Raw genomic sequence first — 19,224 nt, 5'->3', positions numbered from 1 at the left:
AAAACCTTCCAAATCCAGGTTTTCATAACAATTACCACAAAATATACAAATTATTGCTTAAATCACAGTGTGTAGTTATTATCAGAGAACTGCAATCTCTCTCTCTCTCTCTCTCTCTCTCTCTCTCTCTCTGCGTGTTGTTGGAGTCTCCAGAGTGTACACTTTGAGGAGTGAGCAGGGTGTGATTTGGGACGGAACACTTTGAGGAGTGAGCAGGGTGTGATTTGGGACGGGTCTGTAATCGCTATAGTGTGTTAACAGCGCTGGACTCACCTTTCTGAGGGGAAAAGCTGCAGGTAAAAAGGACTAAAGAGAAATGACGGACAGAAACGTTAAATAAGCGGATTTTATCTCAACAGTATTAAAACCAAATTATTTTTATCCTCTGTTTGGGGAATTAGCTGCTTATTTAGCTCAGCTAGTTACATAACTTAGTAATTAGCAGCTCAATTACAGACTGAGGCTGATTAGCGGCTCGTTGGCAAAACAAGGCTAAGCTAAACGTAAGTTTATAATTAGTTAAAATTAATAAAGACATTTACACATTCTCCACATCTCCAACATCTGTATTATATTATATTAACAAGCCTATTATTCACCAAACACTAATTATCCTTAGCTAATCACCTTTAAATGTTCAGAGAATTAAGAGAATAACTCTTATTTAGCTAAGCTAAGCTAATGGACTCAGTAAAATGCAGAATCTGGTGTTCTGATAAGTTATAAGATAACTACTGTGCTACCCTAACTTAGTGTATTTTTAAAAGTAAAAACACACAAAAAACACTCCATATTAGAAAATACTCCTGCCAGAAGAAGTTTAGGTAAAATATTTGGTTGGATAAATCACTGTATCGGGTAAACTTATTGTCATAGAGATGATTAAAAACCGTATTTTTTATTATAATATTTTTTTATTATGTTTATCTTTTTAAATTTTCATTTACAATTTTCTAAATACTGATCTTCATAGTTCCTTAGCTAGCTACACAAGATAACATTAACTAGGAGCTCTCTTGTTGATTTTGTGAGTAAATTATAAAACACTGAGGTAATGGGGAGCTCTGTTTATTTTTTCGCTGGATTCTGATTTTGACCGGGTCACCTTAGCTAAGCTAATTAGCTAAGCTAGCTAGTAGGATTTGAACTTACTATACTAAGTTTAACGTTAGAAATATGAAAAAAAATATATTTTACAGTGAGTATTTTTATAGAACTACATTAAGATAAAATAATCCTTTATTAATCCCACAATGGGGAAATTTGCAATGTAAATAGATACAATATAAAAATACTACAAAATATATAAAAAATTAAGCACATCTAGTGCAGATGAGTTATGTTTACGGCGGGTTGTGACCAGTATTCTGTTTCACCTTAAATGCTGCAGCAGTTACATCTCCTCTTCTAAACTGAAGAAAAGTGATGGTTGATTGTTTGATTGTGAGGTTGAAGTTAGGGGATGTTGGTAAAATACAGAATCGGGAAACAGCGTTGGATACCAGTCTTTACATTTATTCACACAAGATTGCTATATATTTAGCATAAAACAGAATATTTCAGCGATTAAGTGATAAAACACAGAGATAATGGGAAGTTCTAAATATTAAAAAATAGCTTGTTAGCAAACTGGCCCATTGTTTAATTGGACCCATTGGATTCCACTTTTTACAATCACTCTCTTATAAAATAATAAAACATCAGATAGACTGTTTAAATAGGCTAAATGCACCATAGAATATCTCACACCAGAAGCATATTAAATTCAGTAAATGAAAATAGTCATGAAAAACAAAAAAACATAAAAAAATGCACAATGAGTAGCAAGTAGCATTTTTCATTGGTTAGCACAACTACTTATTTGTGTACCACATATGGGCTATTATCGTAAATGTACTTAAGCACAAATTCTGAACATGTTTTTTTTATAGGTTTTCACAGTTGGGCAAATTATATATGTTCAACTATTTTAAATATATATATTGAACATTTATATATACAAACAGTTCATACATAATATATAGTAGTGCATAGTTTTAACATTCCAACAGACATACAAGTAAAGGACCTCAGTGGTGTACATTTAGTAATACATTTATGTCAGAATCAAAAATTTACCTCAGATCTGTTATTTATTCATAGTTTCACATCCAAGGCGGTGCTGTTATCATACATGTACCTCAGAAATGCTATTCTGATCATAATTTGCATAATAGAGGTGGTATTTTTATTAAAGGTTTGGCATGGGCAATTTTAGTGACAAATATACCTCAGAATTGCTTTTCTAAAAATACATTTTCTTTTTCAGTGCTAGTTTAGCCATAAACAAGGATTCAAGGAGATTTTATTGTCATTCGCATCACATGTGGTACATGAGGTGGAACGAAATTGTGATCTCACGATCCAGTTTTACACCGTTCCAGGTTTAAACGTTTAAACGCTATGTTTTTACCTTAAACGTGCTGTTCAGTTTACCTTAGAAATGCTATTCTAAAAATATAGTTATCTCAGCAGTACTATGCTGAGATATTTCTTATTAAAAAAAAAGATCCTAACGTTAGCAGAAACATTGCAATATGACGTGACTTAAATTTGTGATTTGCTAAACAATTTATACCGAACAAACACCAAGTGCTTTTTGTGCCATTTTAAGACAAATAATTTTTGGTTGACAGATATTTGATTAATCTCTAATTTTAGTTAACTCTAAAATAATTTTTCTGTCCTTCAGTTTTTGGAGCATTGTTTTTTTCTGAAGAACTGTCCTTTCTTCCACAGACACTGCAGACCCTCTTTTTTGGTCCTGAGGCTAAACCAAAGAAGTTAAAGTACGTAAAGAGGGGAAGAACATGGCGACCAGAAAGATCTCCATTACTAAGAAGACGTCATCTCCTACCTCTCCCAAACAAATCCAGAAAAGAACAGGCAAGAAGAAAACGCACCACTGCTCAGACTGTGGGAAGAATTTTACTCATCAGGTTACACTCCAATTACACCAGCACATTCACACTGGAGAGAAACCGTATCACTGCTCAGACTGTGGAAAGGGTTTTAGTCGTCAGAGTACGCTCCAACTACACGAGCGCATTCACACTGGAGAGAAACCGTTTCACTGCAAAGACTGTGGAAAGAGCTTTAGTCGTCAGGGTAATCTCAAAACACACCAGCGCATTCACACTGGAGAGAAACCGTACAAGTGTTCAGACTGTGGGAAGAGTTTTAGTTATCAACACTCTCTCAAACTACACCAGCGCATTCATGCTAGAGAGAAACCGTATCACTGTTCAGACTGTGGAAAGAGTTTCACTCAACAGAGTAATCTCAAAACGCACCAACGCATTCACACTGGAGAGAAACTGTACAAGTGTTCAGACTGTGGGAAGAGTTATAGTCATCAACACTCTCTCAAACTACACCAGCGCATTCATGCTAGAGAGAAACCCTATCAGTGCTCAGTCCGTGGGATGAGTTTTAATAATCGCAGTATTCTAAAAACACACCAGCGCATTCACACTGGAAAGAAACTGTATAACTGCTCAGACTGTCAGAAGAGTTTTAGTAATCACAATTATTTCCAACTACACAAGCGCATTCACTCAGGAGTGAAACCATATTACTGCTTTGACTGTGGGAAGGGTTTTACTCATCCGAGTTCTCTTCAACGACACCAGAGCATTCACACTGGAGAGAAGCCGTTTCACTGCTCAGACTGTGGGAAGAGTTTTAAGCAACAGAGTCATCTCCTATTACACCAGCGCATTCACACTGGAGAGAAACCGTATCCCTGCTCAGCCTGTGGGAAGAGTTTTAGTCAACAGAGTCATCTTCTAATACACCAGCGCATTCACACTGGAGAGAAACCGTTTCACTGCTCAGACTGTGGGAAGAGTTTTAGTAATCAGAGTAACCTCCAGCGCCACCAGCGCATTCACACTGGAGAGAAACTGTATCATTGCTCAACGTGTGGGAAAAGTTTTAGTCGTCGGAGTCATCTCCAACCGCACCGGTGCATTCGTGTTTGAGATAAACTTTATCACTGTTCAGACTGTGAGAAGAGCTTCATAAATTCAAACTGGTCCGTAAAACATCAAATATACCTCTTCAGGACTAAAATACAGGTTCCTACTAAAGCAAATGAGCTAATTGGTTTTACACAGAAAACACAGTTTTGTTGTGTTTCTAGAATCTGTATGGGAAGCTGAATATGTTGTTTTTTTGTGATGAATTCCATGTTCAGGTGTGGTTGTTTTGCCATCACAGTTCGTAAGTAGCTCATTTTGAACCAGTCTATCTTTGGAGTTTTAATCCTCAAAAAAGAGATCTGGTGTGAAATTGACCTTGGGTGTAGTAAGACATGATAAAGAGTAATATCCTTTATTAAATAGCCCCCTCTGTTCTCCTGCAGCTTTCTGAGATCCAGCAATTTTGTGCAGTTTGTTAAAATAGACTAGAACTGGTGATAATATGGCATATTTAGATATATAAATTGCATATGCAGATATATAAATTGCTATTTACACTATTATCCAGGCCCAAAGTAGCTCCACACTTCATTGGTAGAATCCAGAGAGACCTGACATTTAAAATGAGGCATTGATGACTTTAAAAGTGCAAACGAAGTTTATCAAAAAAACACTGTTTACAGCCATCTTACAGTAAAGTCATGATCAGTGACGAGTGACGTAATGTTGCAGCCTGGAAAGGCACAAACGCAAACTATTGTCTTTTTTTTCCCTTTGCCTTTTTCTGTTATAACACATCCCACCTCCACATAATGCCTCGTTTAAAATGTCAGGGCTCTCTGGATTCTACCAATGAAGTGTGAAGCTATTTTTAGCCTGGACAACAGTGTAAAAAGCAATTTATCTGCAGGGACAAAATTATGCCCTCTTATCACCCATTCTAAAGCTGCAGGAGAACGGAGATGGGCTATTCAAGGTTATTACTCTATCATGTTTTACTACACCCAAAGTCAATTTCACATTGGAGTTTTCCATTAAGCTGAACCACTAGATCATTAAAGTTTGTATTCAAGAATGATTGGTGGTTATCTATGATTATTCATTCTTCCACATATTGTTGGAAAAAGTTGGTGTACGTTCCTTTTTTCCTCCCTTTATTTAAACAAATGTGTTTATTTATCTGTGATTAAATTGGAAATACAATTAAACAATTCTGTGTGTTCATTTTTATTAAGGTCTTCCAAAACCTTTCAAGAACACATGGGGAATACACACAACACATGCAAAATACAAAATAATTTTAAAACATAAGGCAAACTTAGAGACAGTATTCAGTGACGTAGCTAACCCTGTGTTCTGCTTTCCCTGCATTCTGCTCCATCATGTTGGTATTACTGGCACAGAGACCGTATGGACAATGACAGGTGTTACTGACATTTTTTATTTTTGGTGATTAAGGCGAGCAAGAACCGCCATGAAAGTGGCGGCTCTGGCAACCCTGGGATTTTTTGCAGGTCGGCCAGGTGGCATTGGTAGACAAGGTCTTTTACCAAGCTTAGATTAGCTTTAAAGCTAAAATCTTCTCCCACAGACTCTCAGCTCCGACCCGTCTGGAGCTTCAGAACCCAGTTGCCCTCCAAAGAATGTTATGGGCAGACTTATGGGTTGTTTGGTAAATGTGTTAAATTTAACTCCTTTAACAACACACGGCTCCTTAGTTCTTAGCTCCGCCCAGCACTCTTATGAGTTATGTGTGAAAGCTGGTACTGTAAATAGCTGTAAATAAGGTAAAATATATTGTTTAATGCTGGGTTATCAGCAGTGTCCACAACCAATAACCATTTAACATGAACTGACAAGATATATTCTAACACAAATGCAGAAAAAAATTACTTGGTAACTAAGGTGGATATGATGGAAAGGAAAATTAATTTAAAAAAAGGTAATTAGTTTTTTAGTGTTGACTTCATTTCTTCATAAAGGTAATTCCATTTTTAGTACAGTTCATACTGGGTCAGATTTGGCAAAGGAACTTTTGTGTAAATAGTGTTTGGTTTTAGTTATGATATTATGAATTGGATTTGGAGTTAACTCACCTATGCAGGGATTTCCACAGGGTTTGGATTTCTTCACAGCATAAAACAGCCGCTCTGTAGTTTACATATTTTCTCACACAGGTATTAGTTCTCTACCTCTGATCTTTAATCTTTAATTAATCAATTAATTTAAAGGGTAAATTCCATTTATGTGTTTAAAATGTATTTTTATATATTTAGGGGAAAAAAGACAACTTTAAATAGTTTGTAATGGTAGCCTGTGTCAGTGTTTGTTATTTGGGCAGTGGGATATTATCCAAATTACTTTTTAATAATTTTAATAAGAACAGTAGGGATATTAAGTGTCATAGGTTTTAAAATATCTATTCAAATTGTATTTGTATTTAAATGAAATTAATCTAATTTACAGAAAATGTACCACAGTTTTTAATCTGAGCTGTACAGTTGACCATATTTGTTTATTAATCCAATCTTAAAAATATATAGATTTTCTCCTACTTCATATTAATCTATTATTCCATAGTGGGAGATTGTGTTGGCTAAAATTTATAGGTCATTTTCCAGCATAACAGGAACTTGATGGTGAAAGGCAGAGAGTTTAACAGGTAATTTCTATATATTGAAATTCACATTTCAATAACAAATGTATGCAACTGGCTGCTACTGCAATTTTTTTCTAACACTTTTTCTCTGTTATTTGAAACAGGCCTAGATATAATTAAAATCTGATCTTAATAAAAAGTTTTGAGTGTTTAAAACTCTTTAATTTTTAACTAGTTGTTTTGGAGAGCAGGTTATCTGTTCACACTAACAGATACAGTATTTAGATCAGGGGTGCCCAAACTTTTACCCTTTTACTTTTTCCCAGTGAGATTGCTAAGCAACAGCAGCACTATCTTTTTCGGGCGGAAGGATTAGAGATTATTATTAATAATAATACCTATTATAATATTACTATATTAACAATAAACTATTATGGATGTTTCCTGAAGCAGTAGTTCATATTATATAGGTCCGTTTCTCTTAAACTGTTTAGTGAACTGAGAGAAAAACAAATAATTTATGGGTAAATTGATGAGATTACAACTTTACATTAAAACTACTCTAATTAAACACTAATTTAAGGTTAAAAGTTTGGAACTGGATATATTATCTAGCTAGTGTTAGCTAAGCTAGCTACTTAATGTACCCAAAGTTTCTGAGGAGAAACAGCATTAAATTACTGTTTTCTGTGACTAAAATAGCATTTATTTACTGTTTTCTGTGACTAAAATAGCATTCATTTACTGTTTTCTGTGACTAGATTTTAAATGATTGAATTAAACCTCTGTATAAGTCTAAATTATCTTAAAATTTTTTAACTCAGTTTAAGAACCCAGATGTATTGCTTTTTAGCTAATTAGCTAGCTAGCAGATTTGAGGTTTATTTACTCTGTTTTAACTTAATTTTTTTTTTTTCAAACATTACTTGCACATTTTTTTCTTCATATATTCTTCTTAAATTACAGGTATTTTTATAATAGTTATCTATACCGTTCTGTCTTTCAAGCTATTACATGCTACCTTTTATATCATATGGTTCAAGTGGATAAAGATAGCTATAATGCGGAATACCACTCTATCCATTCTGTAATTAATATATTAAAGTCTTGATTTAAATTCTTTGAGTTATTGAATATATCAATATTAGTTTTATTCTCCAAGATGCCTGCATTTAATATGAAGAAGGAACTCCTCGCCTACAGTAAGTCATCTAATCTTTTGACATTTTATGTTTTATTTTAAATGTTAGTGTGGTTTAATTGTGCAAATGCAGTTTATTATTTTTAGTAACAAAAATATATCCAAGAAAACACCAATTTTATCATCCAGTCTTGCTTAATGTTTCGGTGCAGAGGTCTTCTAGAAGGATCTTTTGGTCGCACATAATGTTTTAGCTCAGTATGAGAAGAGCACAAACACGTGAGAGATTATTTATACTAAATGCAGTACATCCCAATGACACTAGATGGAGGCAGTGCGCCTTTGGCTCAACAAGAAGACCTTAACACAGCTCCTTTCAGATGATTGTGTAGTTAAGTGTAATATGATTATGGTAAAAATATAAAAAAAAGTGTAAAAAATGACTTTTTCGAATAGTGTGTGATGATGTCAGGCCCCTGAACACATCACCATCTACCAAGAACCCCCATGTACATTTTATCTACACAGACATTCATACAACAAACACAGTACTTACCTGAATCCTGTGAAAATAGCGGCCCGCGAGCCACCCGGGTCCTTATGGTCTGGGTAGAGACCAAGGGGTGTTCTGGGGCAGGGGAGTCTGGGGGTACCTGTGTAAAAGAAAACATACAAAATAATGCCTTAACATTTGTAAAATAATTATCAATACTTACCTGTATGTCCAAATGTATACATGCATGTCATATTATCTGTAAATATGTTAATATTGTATAGTAACTATCATGTATATTTGTCTTACCCACCTGCCCACTAGTTAATTGCTGTTGGTTTAGCCGGAGGTGGGCTAAAAGTATTTAAGGGCAGGCTGGTGCACTATTGGGGGGTCACACACTAGTTAAGCGTGGCTGGTATGCCAACGGGAGTTTTATCGAGCTGTTCATTTAGCATTTTGGTAGTAGCTGCCAATCCACCTTTAACTCCTACCAGTGGACAGTGTGTAAATAGTTTGTAAATATTGTACATTTCATTTTGTTTCGTTTTGTTTTAGTTTTTGGGTGCTTAGTTTGTCACATAGACTGTATATAGCTGGACAGAGCATCGTCTCTTAAAAGTGAAGCCACCACAGGTCGGGCGCCCCCTGCTGTTCGGCTGCAGAAAGCTGTGTAACTCCACCCATCCCCATAGGTTTCAATGGCAAAACAGACAACTTTCAATCACGTTTTTTTCTAATATACTGTAATTCTACCTCCATTATTTAAATGCAGCAGCTAGTGTAACCTCTGCTTATATTGTCAAATTTTTATATCCCCACAGAATTCGGTTTTTAAAACGTTATTCGGCTCTATTCAAAAAAGGTGTAGTTATGGTAAAAGGGCTGCTTATGGGTGGGACCAATAACAGACCGTCAGCTCCGCTCCGCCCCGCTCTGCAGTCTGCTCAGGGGCGGGGTTATTTAAATGAGTAGGCGGTCTCTCCACAGCCTTTCTCCCTCCTCTGGTCTCTACTGCGCAGACTCTGGTCTCTGAATCGCCAAAATGGAGGAAGATTTTGGCTTCATTTTCATTGAATGAATGGGAACGGCGACACGGCGTCCATCTTTATATACAGTCTATGGTTTGTCACAATAAACACTTTGAAAGGGATACTACCTGGTTCCAGACTGTTTTTACGTCTCTGCATCACCTCTCTCCGGTAACCTCCTGACCACTTGTCCTCACACTACCACATAGTGAACATGTAGAAAATAAATTAATTCATAATTATAATACACATATACATAAATAACTTTTATTTATATGTAAATGACAGTTATTGTCCACTGAGACTGTTTAACAAACAGTAAATTATGACCAGCCTCCATAAATACAGCTGTTTAGATCAGCTCAGAGAAGATAAGTTATAGTGCTTTTCTTCTTCTGGTCAAATCAAATCAACTTTATTTTTATAGCACTTTTACAACTGATGTCACAAAGTAGCTTTATAGAAATGTGATCATATGACAGAGAATCGGGCAAAACATTAACCTTAAAAAATACACAATACAGAACCCCTAGTGAGCGCAGAGGCATGGAAAACTCCTTCAGAGCTGGAGGAGAAAGAAAGCTTGGGAGGACCGGAGGGGGGGAGGTGGTGGCATCCTACCACTGGTCGGACTGCTTTTAAATAAATCTTAAAAAGTAATTATACATCCACACAGGTTCTATATGTTCAGGTGTATAGCAGCACCAGCAATGGAAGCAGTTAGAGTTGATGTAAATTTGGATGTAAAACAAGGTTCTTGTTTTTTTTTTTGTTTATTTTATTGTTTTATTAATAATTGCCATTAACATGTCTGTAACACTCAAGCAAATAAGAACTCAGACTCTTTACTGCAAAAAAAGCTTATGAAACTATAAAAAATGTGAGTCAGAGTGTAATGAAGCAGGTTACCCTACACATTACCAACAGCTAATTACACGTGTATACTTACCTGTTCTAACCTGTTACTGTTCATACTTACCTGTGTAGTCCTAAAAGAGTACAGGTGGGTTAACCACTGAGTTGTACTTACCTGGGTGATACCATCCTCTGTAGAAGGGGAGGGGTAGAGGAGGCCCTGTGGAGACAAAGAGCGATGTTATTTATGTGCTAACAACATGTTTAGGCTGATTATAGTTATGTGTGTTCTGTTTGAAGGGTGTCTCAACATATTGATTGTGTATACTGTTTCCAGTGCAGATACTTTTATGGGTGATAATGCTCATGTTAACCTGTAATTAGATTTGGTGCATTCAGGGGCGGGGCTACCCGCATATATACCTCCCAAGAATTGGGAGTGGGAGATCATTGAGAACTTCGGGGGGAAGGAGAGAAGGTCTTCATCCCGTAAGGGCCAGGTTAAGTTACACCTGTGCCAGAGTAAGAGCATGCTTGTATGCTTCACGTTTAAGCTCGTGTGACTTTGTAGTCATGATCTTTTTCTCTGATGAGAGACAGTTTCTTTCTGGTTTAGTTTTCTTTTTGTTTATTTGTTACTTTTCTTTTTGTAAATATATCTGCACGCTATGTAAATATCCTTCACCGCTGTGGCTGTAAATAAATCTGGCTGGGATAAAAGAAGAATTACTGCTTTTTGCTCTCTTTATCTGGTACTCCAGACTGCACGCCCGACACTACCCATGTAGAGTAACCTTGCTCCTACTTCTTCAGTAGTCAGGGTTTACCCTTCATCACAAATGGTGGCAGTGGATTATTTTTTTTTGTACTCACGGGCAGTGTGAAAGGCAGTGATCCAGAGAACGCAGGGGGCAACTAAGAAGGAGGCTATGGCTCCCAAGAAACCCCCAGCCACCCAAACACAGCCGGACACCTGCGGGGAGGAAGACGGCGGACTGCCCCCGGGACAAGGATTCGACCAAAGCACGACGGAGATCGTCAACCTCCGGCACATGCTCCAACGCTTTATGGAGGTCCAACAGCGCAAGGACGACGAGCTGCGGAAGGAGACAACGAGGCAGGACCAAAGGTGGCGCTCGCTACAACACCAGTTCGGGCTTCTACAGGAAGAAGTCCGGAAAGGTCAAAGGGGCGCACAGCAGGACCCGGAAGTACATAGAATGTCAACAACGACAACACCAGCAGAAGCAGAAACGGACGCGCGGACGCGGATCTACAGACACGTTGCAGGAACGGGGTCTGTGAACGAGACGGAGGGAGAGCGAGTGAGGACAGCGCCGATGGCGTGGCCGAGGCTCCCACGACTGAAAGACACAGACGATATCGAGCATTACTTCGTGATGTTCGAGCGGCTAGCGCAAGCGGCTAGGTGGCCGCGAGCGGACTGGACTTTTCAACTTGTTCCTTTGCTCGAAGGAAAAGCCAGAACGGCATACGTCGCTATGAGTGCAGAGGACATAAATGACTTTGATGCTGTAAAAGAGGCTATTCTCAAAAAGTTTGAGATTAACCCTGAGACTTACAGGCAGCGTTTTCGCAAGGACAGTGTTTTAAGAGGCGAAACGCCGAAAGAGCTCTTCACACGGCTGTCGGGACTATATGCTAGGTGGATGCGTCCGGAGGGGAAAACGAAGGAGGAGATAGGACAGACCATTGTCCTCGAGCAGTTCTTGAACATGATCAACCCAGAACTGAGGAGTTGGATCATTGAACGCAGCCCTGCTTCACCCCAACAAGCAATCGAGATGGCCGAAGCCTTCATTGCAGCGAGACGGGCGGAGCGCGACTTCCATCTCGGCAAACCAGACTCCAGCAGACAGGCCGGTAAGTTTGAAAGGCGTGATTATTGCAGTGGTATGGGTCAGCATAAAACTAATACGCAGTGGCGTACTACCAATAAACCTCTAGCTGATAAACCTAAAATCAAATGCTTTAGCTGCAACCAAATAGGGCATAAAAGTAGTGAATGTCCAAATCCACCTAGTAGCTCTAACAGGCTCTGCTACGTCCCTAGGAAAGAAAATCCCCTCGTTACAAGCGACCACAGTACTGAAACAACGGTACGGGTTAAAATACAAGGCAAACAATACATGGCCTTAATAGACACGGGGGCGAGTCAGACACTAGTTACCCAAGCATGTCTGGAAAATCTTCACTACAACTTAACAGGGAAGCTAAAGGTTAGATGTATACATGGGGATGAACAGATCTACCCAACAACCGACATTAACCTTTGCATTAAAGGGCAAACTTACCTGGTAAATGTAGGAGTAATTCAAAATGCCCCGTATGCTGTAGTACTGGGTAGGGATATTCCTATCCTAGTCGACCTACTAAACCAACAGTGTAGCACAGCTGAGGTCATGGTAGTAACAAGGCAGCAAGCTAAAAACACAGCGGAAGTGACAGCTAAACTGCTAACTGAACTACCCTATGCTGTAGATATCCAACGCAAAAAGTCTAAAATGGAAAAACGCATAGACAAAGTTAAAGGCACCAAAGTGAGTGAGGGGCTAGAGCAGCCAGCTATTAACGTTAGCTTACCCACTGACTTTGAACAGCTGCAGAGGGAGGATGAAACACTAAAGCCACTCTATGCTAAAACCATCCCCTACACCGACAGTAGTGAGGAAGGTTGTTACTTGACAGTAAAAGAGGATAAACTGTACAGAATCTCTGATCAGGGAGAACAGCTGGTACTTCCCTCGAGTTTAAGGGAGGAGGTTCTTAAACTGGGCCACACGGATCCCTGGGCGGGTCATTTTGGCCAAGCAAAAACTTTTAGCCGAATAGCGTACCGGTTCTACTGGCCAGGCCAGTACGCAGACGTGGTTAAGTTCTGCAAAAACTGCCCAGAGTGTCAGCTTACAGCAGCTCAGAAGAAGTCAGACAGGGTACCAATGGTGAGCATGCCTATAATCGACATCCCGTTTTCACGAATAGCTATGGACATAGTAGGTCCATTGCCTAGAACCAAAAATGGCAACCGCTACATCTTAGTCATCATAGACTATGCCACAAAATACCCAGAGGTTTTTGCTCTGAAAAAAGTAAAAACTCGTCAGATCGTTAATGCGCTCATACAGCTTATCGCCAGGGTAGGCGTTCCTAAAGAGGTATTGACAGATCAGGGCACCAACTTCACCTCCAAACAAATTGCAGAAGTATATAGCTTGTTAGGTATTAAAGCTATTCATACCACTGCATGGCACCCACAAACTGATGGCTTGACGGAGCGCTTCAACAAGACCCTGAAACAGACTCTGAGAAAGCTCACAAACAGCAACGGCACAGACTGGGACACTTGGTTACCCTACGTTCTGTTTGGGTATCGTGAGGTTCCACAAGCTTCTACTGGATTCTCTCCATTCGAGCTGCTTTATGGACGACAGGTGAGGGGCCCTCTGGACGTCTTAAAGGAAGCCTGGGAGGGAGACCACAGAGAACAGAAGCTCAACATTTTAACGTATGTTTTGAAAATGAGAGAAAAGCTGAGCCAGCTTACAGAGACTGTCCGTGCGAACATGGAGAAAGCACAAGAACGGCAGAAGCACTGGTATGACAAGGCAGCAAGAAAACGAGGGCTACAGCCTGGGCAGAAAGCACTAGTCCTCCTGCCTACCAGTGATACAGGACTTTTGGCAAAATGGCAGGGTCCATATGTGGTGCACAAACGCATTGGTGAGACCACATATGAACTGCACACACCAGATCGGCGGAAGAAGTACATGCGCTTCCACATTAACATGCTGAGGCTGTGGAACGAACCAGAGGTCGCTAACTCGGACCAGTTGTGGATACGAGCTGTGGGAGAGGAGGAGGAGGTGCTGGAGCAGTACTTCCCCACTGAAAGTCAGGGAGCGGTTCTTCCTGTGATGTCTCACCTCAATGTTCATCAGCAGATGGAGTTGCTACAGGTCATACCAGGAGGGCTCTTCTCTGAGGAACCGGGTCAGACAGCAGCGACTCAACACAACATCAGACTCACCAAGGAAGAGCCGATTCGACAAACCACCTGCAGGGTGCCTGCACGACTCGTTCCTGAATTAAAACGGGAAGTGGAAGAGATGCTGAGGATGGGCGTCATAGAACCGTCAGACAGTGAATGGTGCAGTCCTGTCGTTTTGGTCCCAAAGAAGGATGGTGGACTACGTTTCTGCGTGGACTTTTCAAAACTGAATGCTGTTTCAGCATTTGACCCCTACCCAATGCCGCGGATGGACGAACTGATAGAGCGGTTGGGTAAGGCCAGGGTGTTGTCTACCCTAGACCTTAGTAAGGGGTATTGGCAGGTGCCACTCAGCCAGTCGTGCAGAGAAATGACAGCATTTCGGACACCGTCCGGACTCTATCATTTTCGGACCATGCCTTTTGGTTTGCACGGTGCAGCGGCGACCTTTCAGCGAATGATGGACAAAGTCCTCAAAGGTACCGACGACTTCACGGCAGCGTATATCGACGATGTCGTCGTCTTCAGTTCGTCGTGGGAGGAGCATCTGGAACATCTGGGACTTGTCCTCAACAAGATTGCCAGTGCCGGTCTCACTGTGAATCCCAAGAAGTGTCATCTTGCTCAGACGGAGGTCTCATACCTGGGATATGTCCTGGGTGGAGGGCAAGTGCGACCTCAAGTGGACAAGGTGGAGGCGGTACGAGCAACCCCGCAGCCTACCACCAAGCGGCGAGTCAGATCCTTTTTGGGTTTGGTAGGTTGGTACTGTAGGTACATCCCCAACTTTGCTGAGAGGGCAACCCCTCTGACTGATCTGACTAGAAAGGACATGCCACAGAGGGTCAGGTGGACCGAAACCTGTGAACGTGCTTTTCAAGATCTCAAGAATGCATTGTGCAACAAACCCGTTTTGGCTAGCCCGGACTTTGCCAAACCTTTTGTTGTACAGACGGATGCGTCAGGGCTTGGGTTGGGTGCTGTGTTGTTGCAGGGCGAGGATCGTAAGCCTGTCCTGTATATCAGCAGAAAACTGTTTCCGAGGGAGGTCAAGTACTCCACAATAGAGAAGGAGGCTCTTGCCATCAAGTGGGCCCTTGACTCCCTAAGGTACTATCTACTTGGACATGACTTTGTCGTGGAGACAGATCATAGAGCTCTCCAATGGATTAAAAGAATGAAAGACTCCAACGCACGGGTTACGAGGTGGTATCTCTCACTTCAGCCATTCCACTTTGACATTGTCTACAGAGCAGGTTCTGAGAATGTGACTGCAGACTTTTTATCTCGTCATTGGGACGGTGTGGACCTTGTGGAGGGGGGTGTGTAATGAAGCAGGTTACCCTACACATTACCAACAGCTAATTACACGTGTATACTTACCTGTTCTAACCTGTTACTGTTCATACTTACCTGTGTAGTCCTAAAAGAGTACAGGTGGGTTAACCACTGAGTTTTACTTACCTGGGTGATACCATCCTCTGTAGAAGGGGAGGGGTAGAGGAGGCCCTGTGGAGACAAAGAGCGATGTTATTTATGTGCTAACAACATGTTTAGGCTGATTATAGTTATGTGTGTTCTGTTTGAAGGGTGTCTCAACATATTGATTGTGTATACTGTTTCCAGTGCAGATACTTTTATGGGTGATAATGCTCATGTTAACCTGTAATTAGATTTGGTGCATTCAGGGGCGGGGCTACCCGCATATATACCTCCCAAGAATTGGGAGTGGGAGATCATTGAGAACTTCGGGGGGAAGGAGAGAAGGTCTTCATCCCGTAAGGGCCAGGTTAAGTTACACCTGTGCCAGAGTAAGAGCATGCTTGTATGCTTCACGTTTAAGCTTGTGTGACTTTGTAGTCATGATCTTTTTCTCTGATGAGAGACAGTTTCTTTCTGGTTTAGTTTTCTTTTTGTTTATTTGTTACTTTTCTTTTTGTAAATATATCTGCGCGCTATGTAAATATCCTTCACCGCTGTGGCTGTAAATAAATCTGGCTGGGATAAAAGAAGAATTACTGCTTTTTGCTCTCTTTATCTGGTACTCCAGACTGCACGCCCGACACTACCCATGTAGAGTAACCTTGCTCCTACTTCTTCAGTAGTCAGGGTTTACCCTTCATCACACAGAGCATGTGCAGTGCCGGTGAGACGCACTTATTGATGGGGAGCCCAACTGAACAAAACAGAACAGGGGTTTTACAGCTGTGTGGGAAATTCGTCAGGCTCATGAATATTTAAACATTCTATACAGTCGTGTGATATAATTGGCTAGCAACAGCAAATAACTGACAGTGGCTCCACCTACCCAGAGCCCATTCGCTCTGATAGAATAAGGGGCGGGGCTTAGAGAGAGAGAGGTGTGACGCAGTGTAAAACAAAATAAACTTAAGTCCAGCCTCCTCTGTTAGAACAGGACAGAAGTCTGGATTCACTCGGTAAGTACAGAACTGAAGAGAATGTATCTGTTCTTAGGGGTTGGTGTCAGCAGTGTCCAGCTCTGTGTGAATGAAGAAGAGTAAATGATGGATCTAAAGAACTCCAGCAGTGGAGGAGAACCTCCTGTTCTAAAGTGAGTAAATAAGTGATAGGTTTAATTTGTAAAGTAGTTTTGTATTATAATGATTGCAGCTCTAATTCTGGACCAGTGAGCTGAATATTTTACGGCTTTAAAATATTAAAAAAAATGAGATTCTACTGGACCAGAGTCAGAACCCTGTGCTGTATTTGCATGTAGACAAACCCCTTACCAAACCAGCTAGTTATTCTTATAAAATACATTTTAATATTTAGTATTTTAATGGTTACAGGGACCCCTATCAGATATTAGGAAATCCTAATATGCTGCACAGATCTATATCTCTGTTATAGTTCAGTATAATTCCATTGGCTGATCTGTTTACAGGGAGAAGAGAGCAGCATCTCCAGCCCCCAGTGGAGTGTCTATGAAGAGTGACTGGTCTATGCATCATCCTCCAGAGTTCAGCAGTGGAGGAGGAAGCTCTGGGTCTCGGTACATCACTGTGCTAAACTACTGTTCTGTTCTGAGAGTGAAGCTCTTCAGTTCCTGATCTTTATTAAAGATGTGCTGTGTGTTGGAGTTTCACTGTGTTAATGCTGGAGTTTCCCTGTGTTTAATGTTAACAGAGCTGAAGCCCAGACAGCAGCTTCTCCAGAGCCCAGCTGTTTGTCTATGAAGAGTGACCGGTCCATTGGGAATCCTCCTAATTTCAGCAGTGAAGATATGACCTCTGACCCACAGTGAGTGGAACTTCAAAGCTTTTTTTACTGATTTTTACTGTAATTTGCTGCTTTTGAAAGAACAAAGCTAGGGTCGTTTCACTTGGTGCTTTAATTACAGACAAAGTCTGTGAAAAAGGCAAAAGGCAGGAATGAGCATAATACTGCTTCTTCTACAGGGAGCCCTGAGCTAGCAATTTCTCTTGCAGCACAAATGGCATTTTTTTCGACGATTGGGTTGACACCCCTGGCAGTGTCCAGAGAAGAAAGTCTAGGCAGGTAACCCTGACTTTTGGCAGCCTCTAGCTCTTTCAGCAGATCATTCTGACTGATGTTAGAAAAGTTCACCCTCTCAAGGAGAGCCTTTTTTATTACCCCCGGGAGAGCCGTAACACTCCTCCAAATGTTACCAAGCTTTCCGTACACCTACTGGAACACACTGCACAAATTCTCATGACCTTAACCGAAGACTAGCCACTTTATTAAGAGGTCAAGCTCCTCACTGGCAGTTAAGTGCAGTCCTTCAGTTGTCTGTTCTGAAAAGAGGACTTCCATGCTCAGTGATGTTAAGGCTGGTCATTGAACTGGTCATTGAGAGACCAGAGTGGACAATCTCACACCGCATCAAATACCTTGTGATGTCACCCATCCCTATTCTGTCATCAGCAGGCATCTGAGAGGTGTTAAGCCAATGACAAAGTAGGGTAGGGGGTATTAACTCCTAAAGCAGATCTTCTACTGTAGACCACTAGTTTAGACTGCCCTGCACACATGTTCTAAATCACTAAACAATCTCACAGAGATGATAATATCTGCTACAATTGTACATATATCTATATTAGTTAAAATTACAGATAATGATAATAAACAATATTTTGCCCTATTCATAGGTGTTTGTGAAAGTCTTATATATACAATATAGTTCAGATTAATTGACCTGAAACAAACTTAAAACATTGAACTCACCAGTGCAAATATCAAACAGTGCACATTTGTGGAAACCATGTGGCCCACAATATTTTCTTAAGCTTTTAATAATGGGTATTTTAATGTAAATAAAAAGATCAGTGCTAGATTGGCAAAATTAAATTAGATTTATATCAGTGTTATCAATCACTTAAAAATCAACTGTATTAATCACAACATGATGTTCTGGGAAAATTAAAATCATGTTTTTTAATGCTGATAGTTTCCTGGAATTTGGGGAAGGGAACAGACTATGCAGAAAACTATGCAGGTTTTCTTATGCTGATTGACTCTTTTTATATATTTTTTTATTTAACACAGTGGTTTAGTTTTTTTTGACATGTGCCTCAAAACTTTGGATAAAGGCTGACACATCTTTATTTATATTAGAAATCTTAGATCTACTTTCATCTTTAGGAAACATGTAGAAAGGTATTGGTTTAATGCACATTGTTTAATTTTATCTGTTATTTTCTGATATTCTTTGTTTTATTAAAAATCTTAAAATATTTTCTTGAAACATAAGGTTCCTAGATCAGCTGATTCATTGATGTAGACCACATTGTGGCTTCTCTGTTCACAGTAAGAAGAAAATTAACAGTTACAGAGAAAAACTGGACCACGTATTTCAGGTTAGCTCTAAACTATATGAAACTAACCTATATATATAAACTAAACTATATAAACTATATGGATCTCCCTGATTTCTTTTACATTTCAGCTTAATTCCACTTTAAAGTTTTGATTCTAATAACTGTAATAGTGTTAATAATAATTCTATAAGATGCTGCTCAGTAACATGATGTTTAAGTCCTTTTACACAACAGAGTATCCATAACTCCTTTCCTCCTAAGATCAGTGTCATCATCTCTCTCTCTGCACTGTAACAGCTTTATTGATTCTCTGATTTTTGTTCTTAATCAGGAGC

The 19,224-nt window shown here is 39.9% G+C and overlaps 1 protein-coding gene across 1 annotated transcript; it reads left to right on the top strand.

Annotated features, from left to right (window-relative positions):
• The first annotated feature begins 103 nt into the window (after positions 1–103).
• Positions 104–5,138, top strand: LOC125785146 (zinc finger protein 239-like). The gene is made up of 2 exons (XM_049469150.1): positions 104–296; positions 2,779–5,138. The coding sequence occupies exon 2, from the start codon at positions 2,850–2,852 to the stop codon at positions 4,020–4,022; it is 1,173 nt and encodes a 390-aa protein (XP_049325107.1). The 5' UTR covers positions 104–296; positions 2,779–2,849; the 3' UTR covers positions 4,023–5,138.
• The last annotated feature ends 14,086 nt before the right edge of the window (positions 5,139–19,224 follow it).

Source organism: Astyanax mexicanus, chromosome 1 (genome assembly GCF_023375975.1).
Source record: "Astyanax mexicanus isolate ESR-SI-001 chromosome 1, AstMex3_surface, whole genome shotgun sequence".
NCBI classification, from domain to species: domain Eukaryota; kingdom Metazoa; phylum Chordata; class Actinopteri; order Characiformes; family Acestrorhamphidae; genus Astyanax; species Astyanax mexicanus.
The sequence above is the reverse complement of the archived record's forward strand: the minus strand, read 5'-3'. Positions and strand labels throughout refer to the sequence as shown.